Source organism: Macrobrachium rosenbergii, chromosome 51 (assembly GCF_040412425.1).
Source record: "Macrobrachium rosenbergii isolate ZJJX-2024 chromosome 51, ASM4041242v1, whole genome shotgun sequence".
Lineage (NCBI taxonomy): Eukaryota > Metazoa > Arthropoda > Malacostraca > Decapoda > Palaemonidae > Macrobrachium > Macrobrachium rosenbergii.
Genome location: NC_089791.1, coordinates 59,332,710 through 59,345,382, shown reverse-complemented (window position 1 = coordinate 59,345,382; position 12,673 = coordinate 59,332,710). Strand labels below are relative to the sequence as shown.

Here is a 12,673-nt window from a genome sequence, read left to right as displayed (position 1 = left end):
AGCTGCACAGCGAGAGAATAATTGCGATTTCGTGTGTAATAATTCTTTTGCGCGAATAACTTTATACTTTAAACATACATAAACAAACACAAGCACCGGATATTGAATGAATTTATGTAGACGTATGAAATGTAAAGGATATCCCAAAACATTTCTATAAAGTAAAATTAGAGTCTATTTTCGGGAGTAAGGGAAAGAGATTGTGATTAATCCGGGGAAACATTACAATGCATCTCCCCGAAAAACAGGAAGGGGAAGATCGTCTCAGGAAAGGGTAAATCTATGTCCCCTCGTCGATCTATGTTCTGAATGCCTTCATTCTTTCTAGAAATGTAGGGGACTAGATGACAACGTTACTTCAAGACCAAACAAAAATGTTATTCTTTCTGCGCTAGATGTTCCTATTGAAGGACGAAGAGCTCCAAGAAATAGGGAGTTCGTTGCGATCAAGTATCATTCTTTCCCAGACGTTGGGCTTTAAATATTACCGGCATAATAAACAATCTCCGTGCTTCGGTTTTAATGTCAAAAGTAAGTAATATAAACAGCTGAAAAGATTTAAACTAAAAGTCGTTCACATGTACTGTATACACGGTAATTTCGACTACGGACGATATCGAACCATACGAGAAGGATCCCTAGATTCTACCGTCATTCTACGCAACTAATCATAATCACGAATGCAAAGAATATAATAATAATAATAATAATAATAATAATAATAATCATAATAATAATAATAATAATAATAATAATAATAATAATAATAATAATAATAATAATAAGTAGATAAATAAATAAATAAATAAAAAGGGATTCGGAATAGCTGTAGGGGTCGCATATAGGAATTTCTTATTGTTCAGACTCAGAGAATCACCTCCATTATATCCGTTTAATATAGCATTAAGCATATGAATAACGATTAAATCTACCTAGCGGAAACACGCATGAACAGTGTAAAAGGGGATTTTGTTGTTGTTGTTGATTTTAGTACTTTGTAATACTAGTTTTCGTTGAACTTTTATTTACACAAATTCTATACTGATTAACCGAGAGAAATGTCCCACATACCACATTTTTCATACCTTTGCAGAACTTGTTCTCACCATAGATTGCTCAAGATTAGATGGACGTCTCTGATAAAAATTTCTTTTATGCATCGATTACTATTGCCATATAACCCTTCTTAATCGTACCATCAACGAAAACAGTTTTTTTTAACTTTGTAGTCTTGTATACTTGATAGCTATTCACAGAATTCCAGTCTGAAAATTAATTTTTTTTTTTCATATCTAAGATATCGTTTGCAACTCCACGGAGTTCGGTTCAGCAAATGTAACTATCAGAAATTGCATTAAAAGATGATGTTTAAAAGGATAGCATTGCATCGTTACAATTTTTGTGTGCAAGAGACTCGCTAATAATTTCTCCGATTTGCTGTGATTTTGGGTACGTAATGATCTGATTTATCTTTGATTATTTCAATTCTCTTACTACATTATGTAATTTGATGCCCTGAATTATCCCCCTGGTAAAAACTCAGGACTCATTCTCAAGATATTCCATCTTGCAACTGTTGCAAGAGGAATAATTCACTTTCAGAAAACTCTTCAAAGAGAGAATTTAACTAAAACTCTTTGACATTTTACTTTTCGCTACCGTGGATTAACATGATTTTAAGATATGCATATGTGTACATTATTGTAGCTAATTGTGGAAAAGGTATAGGGAGAAAGTTAATGGCATCCCCCACCTAACATGGTAATTTCTATTAGGACGTCTGACGTTTCTCTTTTGCTTTCCAGTATGCACCCGCCTGTTGGAACAGGATACTCAGGAACTTACCAGTCTTCTGGAGGATACGGAAGTACTGGAGGTTATACAGGATCTGGTAGTGGATATACAGGATCTGGTGGAGGATACACGGGATCTGGTGGAGGATACACGGGATCTGGTGGAGGATACACAGGATCCGGTAGTGGGTACACAGGATCAACCGGAGGATATACAGGAACAAGTGGAGGTTACACAGGATCTGGCACTGGGTACCCAGGATCAACCGGAGGTTATACAGGAACCGGTGGCGGATTTACTGGAACAGGCGGAGGATTTAGCAGCTCTGGGGGATATACCGGAACTAGCAGGGAATTTACAGGAACAGGCACTGGCACTGGATATACAGGCTCTGGAGGATATACAGGATCTGGGGGATATACTGGGACTGGCGGATTTACCGGACCAGGAAGCTATACTGGAACTAGTGGGTTCACAGGATCTAGCGGATTCACAGGGTCTAGTGGATATACAGGCTCCGGTAGCTATTCAGGACCTGGTTCATATACAGGCGGAGGATTTTCTCACAGCACACACGCCATGCAGCAACAACAGCACCAAATGCCACCACCCGTTCCCCCCTTCTCCAGGCCTAGGCCAACATACCCACCAAAACATGTAAGCATAAAAGGACATTGGTTTCTCTCGCTCTCTCTCCCTCTCTCAGAAATAGCGAACTATAGCAATAAATACCATGGATTAAAATAAAGACATCAAAAGAAAAATCTGAAATGATAAGTCGAAGTCATCGCAAGCAGACATTGTAGATCACTAACTTTGGATTAATATTTTCCTTTCCCTCCCTTTCCCAAATCTTCAGGAACATGAGTATGAGGAGGAACGATATTATGGCCGTGGCCGAGAACGATACCATGCTAGGGAAGTGGCCATGCGCGCTTGCTTCGACATGATGCGCAGACGGTACAACGAAATGCCTGCTGACCCCGCCCAGAACTTCCCAGCTCTCAGTAAGTATCATGACAACTGCGAGGAAATGGAATGTCAATAAAATAACTGTTTCTGTTGCATTTTTCTTTAACAACGTTTACACTTTAAGAATCTGTAGCTCTCAATGTTCAGAGATAAAGTTGAGTTTTACTATAGGACTGCGAGATCTATCAGAAACCAGTTTGCAAAGGAAAGTACCAGCCAGGTACATTATTAAAAGGAGAACTTAATAACAGACAACACAGAACGAAAACACGTTCATTTTTGCTTGGACTTCCAGTTATTAATATTTATCCTTGAAAATGTTCTTTTATGTTAATTATGTAGTTTTTTTGGAATTACGGCTTACATTTTAACGCACTTCGAGTAATGAAAGTAAAAAAGGCAACATGCTGGTATCAGTCACATTCATTAGAACAAACACCGCCGGTTTCATTTTAATTCTGTCCTGTAAACCGGCGGCCAATTCATAAACCGCTGATTATAACTTAAGAACGCCATGAACGAGAATACTACCAAGCAAAATAATGAGACACTTGGGAACCTTCGACTAATGCAACATTCTTCACTTCAACAGCTCACCATCCCGGTGTTCCTGCCGACATCCTTCGAGTCGAACACGTAGATTTCCGTCCTCAAGAGAACGCCAAAGACCACAGGACCTTCCAGTACGAACTTGTGCAAGACCATGACAGGCCAACACCAGTCTATCGCAGAGGTCAAGCCTTCTACCTCTCCCTGGTAAGTGCTCCAATCACTGTTATTTCTTCAACTAATGATGAGATCTTGAATGTATTCAAATGCACTACTCTTTTGTGTTTAACTGCCTTTGTAAATATTGTTGAAATAGAAAAGAAAGGTAGCTGATTCTAGGAAAGGAGCTGCTCAGTAGCCATTTTTCTTGGAAGACTGGTATCAATGACATTCTATCTTTTCCTTCCCTCTTTCCGCCTGTCTCTCCTGAAGATGACCCGCGAGAGGGACTTCGACTGCACTCGCGACAACCTCTACCTGAACTTCTACTACGGCCCTAACCCCTCAGTCCCCAAACGTACCCGCGTCGTCCTCCCTGTCACCATCCAGAAAGAATTCACCAAGGGACCACAGAAATGGGATGTTCGTATTCACGCACAGGACTCTCGCAACCTTACTCTCCAGGTACGGGAAGGTGAAAAAAAAATATATATGTATATATTTTTTTTTCTAGTTTCTGCATAGGAGTACAGTAATATTAAGAACTTCTCACATTAATTTTTTGGGAATAAAATACCCAGATGATTCGTGAACCATTGCGACAGATTGAAATCACAACTAAGTCATTTCCTTGTCTCTTCCAGATTCATATTCCAGCTACTTGCCCCGTGGGTGTCTGGCGTTGTGTCGTTGAAACTGCAACCAGGAACTATCCTAAATCCAGGACCCAGTACCGCGCCCCTGAGGATATCTTCATAATCTTCAATCCATTCTGCAGAGGTCTGCTTTCGATATTCATATTCTCTCCTAGACAGTTTCACCTGTTGTGAATAGTGATTTACCTTAAATAAGAAAAGGCATCATCACTCATGCTTCACATCTCCGGCTTGAGTTCTGGAATGGAACCGGAAACTATAACCAAGGTCTTTTTAACTAACTATAACCAAGGTCTCTTTAACCCACATCCCAACTTTCATAATTATATATTCGGTAGCATTTTCTTGCTTTTTCAGTGAGAGGCAATTGATTGTTTTTCTTCTCTTTTCATGATAGACGACGCTGTGTACATGGAGAACGACGCCCAGCGAAGTGAGTACATCATGAACGACTCTGGCAAAGTGTACATGGGAGGCTCAAAGCACACCCACGGCCGCCCATGGGTCTACGGACAGTTCGACGACTGCGTCCTTCCTGCTGCTTGCGTCCTTCTGGAGATGTCGCGGTTAACACACGCCGAAAGAGGCAACCCGGTCAAGGTCTCCAAGGCTATTTGCGCAATGGTAAGAAATGACTGAGCCTAACTGTATCGGAAATGTTTCAATACAAGAGAAGTATCATATGTTGCCTTCGTGGAAATAATGATTTCAAAGTCAAAGACCAAAGTAAAGTCGGCCGACCGTACTTGCTGTCCTCATTTCCATTTTTTATTGTTGCTCCTGCTGCTGTAACTATAGGAGGAATGCAATGAATGAAGATAAACCCTACTACATCTTAAATTTAATCACATATACCTTGTATATGTAATTAAATTTAAGAAATCTTGACAAAAAATATGTTCAGTAAACAGTTACACGCCAAGGTAGTGATTTTTTTTTCATAAAGAAATGTCAAAGTTTCAAAGGACAAATAATTTTAGGTATTAGGTTCTGGTGCTTTACAATATCTCTTCCTCTTCTAATATACGGTATATATATATATATATATATATATATATATATATATATATATATATATATATATATATATATATATATATATATATATATATATATATATATATATATATATATATATATATATATATATATATATATATATATATATATATATATATATATATGCATATATGTGTGTGTGCCATATATACTAACTTTTCAAATAAAAGTTTCTTGTGAATAATGGCGGTAAACCATCAAAAGAAAAGGCCTAAATCAACTCTGTTTTTTCCTTAATTTTTTTACTTTTTGAGTTACAAATAGAAAAATTAGATATGCATTTAATACCTAAATATCCATTACCCAAGAATAGCATCTCTTGGATTCTTAATTTCGTAAGCGCAGTAACTAGATCAGTCTGTGTTACGAGACATGAGAAACTGTGGAGAATAATGCTAATTCGCATAACGAGAAAGTCTACAACCAAGATCCATGCCAAAATATCGGGATGTCATTTTTCCAAATGGTGTCTGATGCTATCCTTACCAATCAGTGTTAAATTGGTGGAATCAAAAGGTAACTCGAGACTGATAACGATCTGTTTTGTTTTAGAGGCCGGACCGAACTCCACTCTGTGTATCATCTAACATAGAATAAAATTAATTCCTTTGGATCTTTCTGTAACTGCAAAATTTCACTGACAGCATCTCATTTCGCATCAGTCACTTTCATTTTGTCTACTCCCTTTACAAAAATGTGCGAGCAATCGCTTTCTCTTTTTTAGGTAACCATGAAAGTCCTTTCACGCAATGAGCAACATCCAGTAATCATTTATCGGCCCAGAGATTTGAACTTTCCAACCCTCCCCTTCCTTGCAGATCAGGGCATCTCGCAACCACCGACGGGATTACGAGGATTCGGACGGCATCATCGAACCTTACTACGAGGATGACTACCGAGGCGGGCAGAATCCTCACTTGTGGACAGGCTCAGTCAAGATCATCGAAGAATTCCTGTACCAGGGCGCCACACCTGTCAAATACGCCCACTGCTGGGTCATGGCTGCTCTCATGACAACCTGTAAGTGCTTCCTCACTATGTATTTGAGGTCAAAATGATGTCATGGCAAACCTAAACAAACGTTTAGTGTGCGTCTGATTCATGGACCACCATTTCATTTCAAGCCATCCAGTGCAGTCAAAATTTGTTTTCCCGTTTTTTTAAGTAGCTTATGAAATTTTAGACTCTATATAAATTTAGGTCATCTGCAATGGCTTCCTATCTTCTTGTTAAAAGAAGGAAGCGTTTACTCTGCAACGCAACCTAAGCTACAACAGAATTTTTCTACCATTAATAGAAAACCTATTTATTCAGTTAACTGATGACCTACTGAATTCCTAAGAAAACACTTGCATCTAAGAATTGTGTTACTGACTTTGAAACATGGAGACGTTGTAAAATGGAAAATATGCCTTACGTAGACATACAATAAAAAAATCTCAGAGAGCAAAATCCTTCCATACCAATAACAACAATATCTTTTTGCAGTCTGCCGTACCTTAGGTATGCCCTCAAGACCAACTACGGCCATCACAGCAGCCTTCGAAACCCAGGATACCCTTACCATCGACCGTTACATCGATCGCTTCGGAGACATCGTAAGTAACTTGTAATTAGCATATATATATATATATATATATATATATATATATATATATATATATATATATATATATATATATACAGAAAACCAACTGTACATTTACTAATTCATAGTTATTTGTCTCTAAATATATTCTCCTTCTTCTGTTTTTCAAAATATGAAAATTTAACAGATGTAAAGTCCCTAACGCTTTCTTTTCAGAGCAAATTTCATAAAAATTTTCTATTTGGCATACTTATATTCTTAAAGTTGTCATGCTTCATCTATTATACATTGAAAATCTGTACTGTGAGGTCTCAGTAAACTAAGAACATCCCTCCCCTCCCCCCCGCCCAGATTGAGCGTGGCCCAGGACGTGACCAACCAGACGCCGTTTGGTCATTCCATACCTGGTGTGATGTATGGATGACCCGACCTGACCTCCCATCCGGCTACTCAGGCTGGCAGACACTTGACCCTGCTAGAGCCTATTACAGGGACAGTAAGTAAAAAGCCTATTAACGTATAAAATTACCTCACTAACTCTCAGAGCCGATGCTTAATGCAAACTTATACATATATCTGAAATCATTTCTTGCCCCTCAAAACTGATTCTGTGTACATATTTGTCTGTCTTAGTTTGTTTGCCTTCCATTCAAGATATTTCTGGTTTGATATACCATTTTCTGTTCAATCCCATCACAGGATACTCAAACGGTTGCGGTCCATGCTCGGCTGAGGCCGTGAGAAAGGGAGACGTTGGTTACTCTCACGAGACCGCAGCTCTGTTCTCCTGCCTCAACGCCTACGTCAGATACTACTACGAGGATGACGACTCGGAATGGGGATACTCGCCATTCAGGCAATACAGGTATGGAACGGCGGTGGATGACTGATACAATGTCTATTGCCTATTTTATGAAATCAGGTCTAGAGATAAATAAAAGGGAGGCCGGAAGTTATAATACAAAAAACAAAATTTTCCATATAATAAAAGTGCTATTCCTGTTCTTAAACACGTAGTTCCATGTTGTCTTGTCTTTTATCATCAAATATTTTAATGACCGGTTTAGTTTTTATTGCTGTATGCAAATGACTGCACACACTCCTATCATGTCAACTGACTTAGCTGTATCCATAAAATATAAAAACATTGCAACAGAAAACGCACTTCGTGATTATTGAATTGCCTCTCGTAGATGACCCTGCTCTTCTCATTCATCTTGCAGGTTCCCGATCTGTCGCACCATCCTGACAAAGGCCGTTGGTCGATATGACGACGAAGGCGAAGGAGACAACGAGGATGTGACCAAGATCTACCGCGACATGGAGAGATCTGAGCCCGAGAGGTTCACGGTCTTCAATGCATGCAGGGGAATGAGGAAAGACCACGTCTACTACGATTACCAGGTAACGAAAGTAAATGATTCTCTAAGGGAGCGTTCTCGAAAGCAAATGATTTTCCAAGGGAGAGTTCTCACCGTTTCTTAAAGCAGAAATCTGTTTCTATTTTTAGTCTTAGTGACGCAGTTGTAGCTTAGATATCTTTGCGATATCTTTTCATTCCTTGTATCTCAAAGCAATGAAAAACAAATTATGTAAGTTGTAATTTTGGAAAGTATATGGTCGTAGTTTGCAGACTTGAAGAATATTCGGAAGAAAGAGGAAAACATATCTTCCGTGAATATAAGTTACGACTGAATACAATATGGACGAGATGTCATAAATGAGAACCCTAGAAAAAAATGAATGATAATGCTCAAATATATTATTTATCAATTATTCTTTGAGCGAGACTGTAAGTTTGAGATTTTTTCCAATATTTATATTATAATGTTTTATTGCATATAATCATACAAGAAGAACGCAGTTATACTCTTAAATGTTATATAATCATATTTTTTACTTTCCTGTTCTTAATAACAAAAGAAATCGATAGCAATTTCAAAAAATATAAGGCCTCTTTATCTCTAAAGTTCCATGCTTGGTGCTTTAAGATCATCCCTGTGACTTTGGACTCCTTCTAAAAGAACCTTGAGGATAACTGGATTTCTAATGAAATGTACATATTGCAGAACCTGGATAATCACTTACATTCTTTTCTTCTTACAGACGGACCTTAATCTTATTACTGGCTGGTGCTGACAGCCTCTCTCAGTCTGCATGCAATTGGCTATAATAATTGGATGAAATCAAGTAATGAGTTTCTCTGAGGAATAAAGTCATGTAGAACTAAATTTTTCCAAATCAAATATGGCCGTTTTTCTCGTGAATTCTCTGTATTTTCTAGTGGCAACTCAAATTCTTTTGCTTAAAGAAACTTTCATGCGTAAAAGGAAAGGTTTTTAGGTCATTACGTACATATCTCCAAGTTCAAAATATATGCATTGGTTGTCATAACGTTTTCCATTTGTTGTGCCTGAGTAACTTGTAATCTCAAGACAAACAGAAAAATGATAAGTCTTACTTTTCCTATCTTTTTTCACCCTTATTTTGACCTTACATAGAATCACACATAAAAAAAGATCCCTTCATTCAATCCCAAAAATCCTATAAAATCCTTGCTGGTTCCTTCCACTTTTCCATAATTGTGAAAGGATATTCCTTCTTCCCCCCTGCACCTTCATCCCCGTCAGGAATACCACCTGAAGCAACTCTTCCTCCTCTCGCAGGAGCAGGGATCCTTCGACGTTGCCTTTGAGTTTGTCGAGCCCCACAAGGTTGCCGCTGGACAGACCATGTCCATCACCCTCAACGTTCACAACAACTCGACCGAAACACGCACAATCCAGGCCACCGTCTCTGCTAGGTTCGTGGGTCCTTGTGAAACTTTTCTCTGGGGTTTTCTAACTTGTGTTGCTAAGTCATTCAGCATTCAAAACTTTATTTTCAATTACGTGTAGTGCCGAGTAGATTTTGATTGTTTTAGTTCACTAAAAATTACACGAAGCCCATGTACTTGCTTATCTGCTTGACTCCAAGGAAATATCTCATTTTCCTTTAAAAAAAAAAAAAGGAAGCAGAAGTCATCGGTTTACCTACAGTGAGTTGCGATGATAATACTTTGAAATGAAAATTGCAGTCCCAAATTTCTCTCTACACCCAAAATCAAATTTGCAAAGGCCTAAATATTGCCAGCGGACAGCAGTTTCATAGATTTTTTCTCCAAGTCCTCCTTCATAACTAACTATTGTTGCATTCCATCAGGAGCAACTTCTACACTGGTGTCCAAGGAACGCACCTGAAGAGGGTTACTGGTCAGTTCACTCTAGCCGGAGGGCAGAAGGATACCCTGACACTGCGATTAGATCCCTCAGAATACCAGGACCGCCTAGTCGATATGGGCTTCATTAAATTAACAGCTACTGGCCACGTCACCGAGAGCAAGCAGTCCTATATCGACGAATTTGACTTCCAGTTCGATAAGCCAAGGATGAGTATCGAGGTAAGAATCTTCTCTCCTAGATTATCTTGTAGATAGAGTGCATGTGTTTTTTTTTTTTAGATTTTTTTTAACCTAAAATGATCAAGCATATGTTTACTAATGTTTATGTTATAATAATAATAATTGCACAAACATTGTGTAGAAAAGCATGACCACCTTAGCTATAACATTTTAATTTGGAAACTAAAAAAAGCGCATTTGAGGAAGGGCGTAGACCAAATTGCTGAAAAAACATTTCTGGGATAATACATTCACTGAACACAATTTTTGTTGACCCAACGAACAACAGGTAGCCGAATGCCAGGTCGGCCAAGAATGCACTGCCACCTTCTCCTTCAGCAATCCACTGGATGTGTCCTTGACCGACTGCTTCTTCTGCATGGAAATCGGCGGCTCTTACAGACCACGAACATTCCGCATCAATCGCGAAGTTCGGCCCAGGGAGACATTCACCTACAGCCAGACATTTGTGCCCCGTCGCTCGGGTGACCGACGCCTGGTAGCAACATTCACTTCCCGCCAATTACATGACGTCACCGGTTCCCGCAAGATGACTATCCGCGACTAAGCTTGTCGAAGGGAATAGCAGAAAGCTGGAGATGACAATAATGGTGATGAACATAATACCAATAGACACAGGCAGAGAATCTAAGGGTGTCATACGTTCATAAATCTTTCGGAATGATCGCAGACTTAACATTATACACATTTTTATTCTTTTCTCGAGGTACTGTAACACGAACAAACATGCAGGCATCACACTTATGATAAACAATATTTGATGTCATTCGGAGGGATTTCGATATCAGTTTAGGTACACTGCATCTGAGAGCATCATGAAAATGCCAAGTCCGGCCGCCTCGTGTTTGTTCGTGATACGGTAAGTCGTCACCAACCAACAGTCATAACACTCAAATTTCTCTTATATTAACTCTGTATGTGGGGACCACGCACTTATGAAAACATTATACATACACATGCTAACTTTCATGGAATACACGTACACTGGCAACGTGAGTCTACAATTAATTTAATTCTAAACAAAATATGAAGACATGGCTTAAATTGAGTAGAACTGGGGAATGCAGCGCTTGTAGAGAAAACCACTAGGATTTCCGAAAAAAATGTGTGACATAAATCGAAGTTATTTACACTGTTTAGGGCAATGATGCAGATATAGATAAAAACTGAATTGTAAGCAATTTTTGCTTATACAGTGGGTAAACTATCTATATACGTAAGTTTATTTGCACATCTTTTGCACATCGTGTTCCTTCTTAGTCGCAATCATTAGATAATAAATAATTTGGAAACAGTAGTTGGCCTCTCTTACACTACACACACAAACATATACATAGGGCTTCACAGTGGAGAGGTTATAAAGTGCAGAGAGAGAGACAGAAAGAAAGAGAGAGAGTGCCATTATTTGAAATGATAAGAATGGATTTGACTTAGTTTTATGAACCTACACAACACAGCCCCAGGGGGGACTTAAGCACACTTCAGAGATGGAAAAATACCCTCAGCCCTAACAAGCAACGCAATGAAATAAACTCCTATATGAGTGATCTGTCAACATTCATTGATACTCTACCATAAATGGGTAAACTGGCCCTTATGGCAAATGGTCGATCACATGAACGCATGATAAACACAGTTTATGAAACGCAAACTCACTTATAACCTCCCACGTTGATTACACACAAAACACCGATACGTAACAATATCAAAGCCCAACCAAATCGGATTAAAACGTTGACGACCAAATGCTTGTTATTGGACATGGGCAGTCTCGGTTCGTTTTCTTTCAAGCATAAGCCTTCTTCATAGAAAATGGTCACATTATTTAGATCGTGAACGTCGCTTTGAAGCCCCAAACTATTATAGGAAAAAGGAAGTAGATAACCAAATAAAAAAACACTTTTTTTTAATAAAGAGAATAAAGCTCGGGGATATGGCTATGGGGATGTCATCGCTAACGTGCTACATTGGAAGTAAAAAACGAAAGGAATAGCTTAAGGAAAAGAAAAAAAAAGGTTATTTGAGCCTGCTCACTATGAAATGTTTTTTTACAGAGTAACTTTTATTATTATTGTTGTTGTTGTTAATTTAATATCCGTACCTCCCCACGGAGCCCCCCATATCTCTGACCAGAAATTAGATTATGCCTTTTTGACAATCCTGGCCATATTGATATTATTTCATGTAATGATGTTCATTTTGTGTTGCCTCTGTGGTTGTGGGTCGCTAGAGTTGTAGCCTTTAAGATAGTGAAGCTGGAGATAAATATTATGATGTCGATGTTGATCTTTCTCGTTGTTTATTAAACCGTTAGCCTGCTTAAGTTTACCCTGGCCTTTTCCTCTCTTTGCCTCTTAGAGTGAATTATGTAAATTAGGTGAAAAATAGAATCAATGTATCGATATAGGTATGCAATAAATACCCTAAGCAATGTGA

General features: G+C 38.6%; 1 protein-coding gene across 4 annotated transcripts in view; it reads left to right on the top strand.

The window, feature by feature from the left end:
• The window catches only part of LOC136833453 (hemocyte protein-glutamine gamma-glutamyltransferase-like), a 21,649-nt gene extending 8,976 nt beyond the window's left edge, over positions 1–12,673 (top strand). For 3 of the 4 annotated variants that reach the window (XM_067095634.1, XM_067095635.1, XM_067095632.1), the window contains exons 2-15: positions 1,806–2,451; positions 2,654–2,801; positions 3,359–3,522; positions 3,748–3,939; positions 4,119–4,254; positions 4,528–4,754; positions 6,008–6,209; positions 6,678–6,787; positions 7,129–7,273; positions 7,477–7,642; positions 8,001–8,181; positions 9,444–9,580; positions 9,979–10,216; positions 10,506–12,673. In XM_067095634.1, coding sequence (XP_066951735.1) covers positions 1,807–2,451; positions 2,654–2,801; positions 3,359–3,522; positions 3,748–3,939; positions 4,119–4,254; positions 4,528–4,754; positions 6,008–6,209; positions 6,678–6,787; positions 7,129–7,273; positions 7,477–7,642; positions 8,001–8,181; positions 9,444–9,580; positions 9,979–10,216; positions 10,506–10,784 — 2,970 coding nt within the window. In that variant the 5' untranslated portion in view covers position 1,806 and the 3' untranslated portion in view covers positions 10,785–12,673. Of the gene's footprint in view, positions 1–1,805; positions 2,452–2,653; positions 2,802–3,358; positions 3,523–3,747; positions 3,940–4,118; positions 4,255–4,527; positions 4,755–6,007; positions 6,210–6,677; positions 6,788–7,128; positions 7,274–7,476; positions 7,643–8,000; positions 8,182–9,407; positions 9,581–9,978; positions 10,217–10,505 lie in introns of all 4 variants that reach the window. The other variant, XM_067095633.1, reaches the window with a different exon arrangement.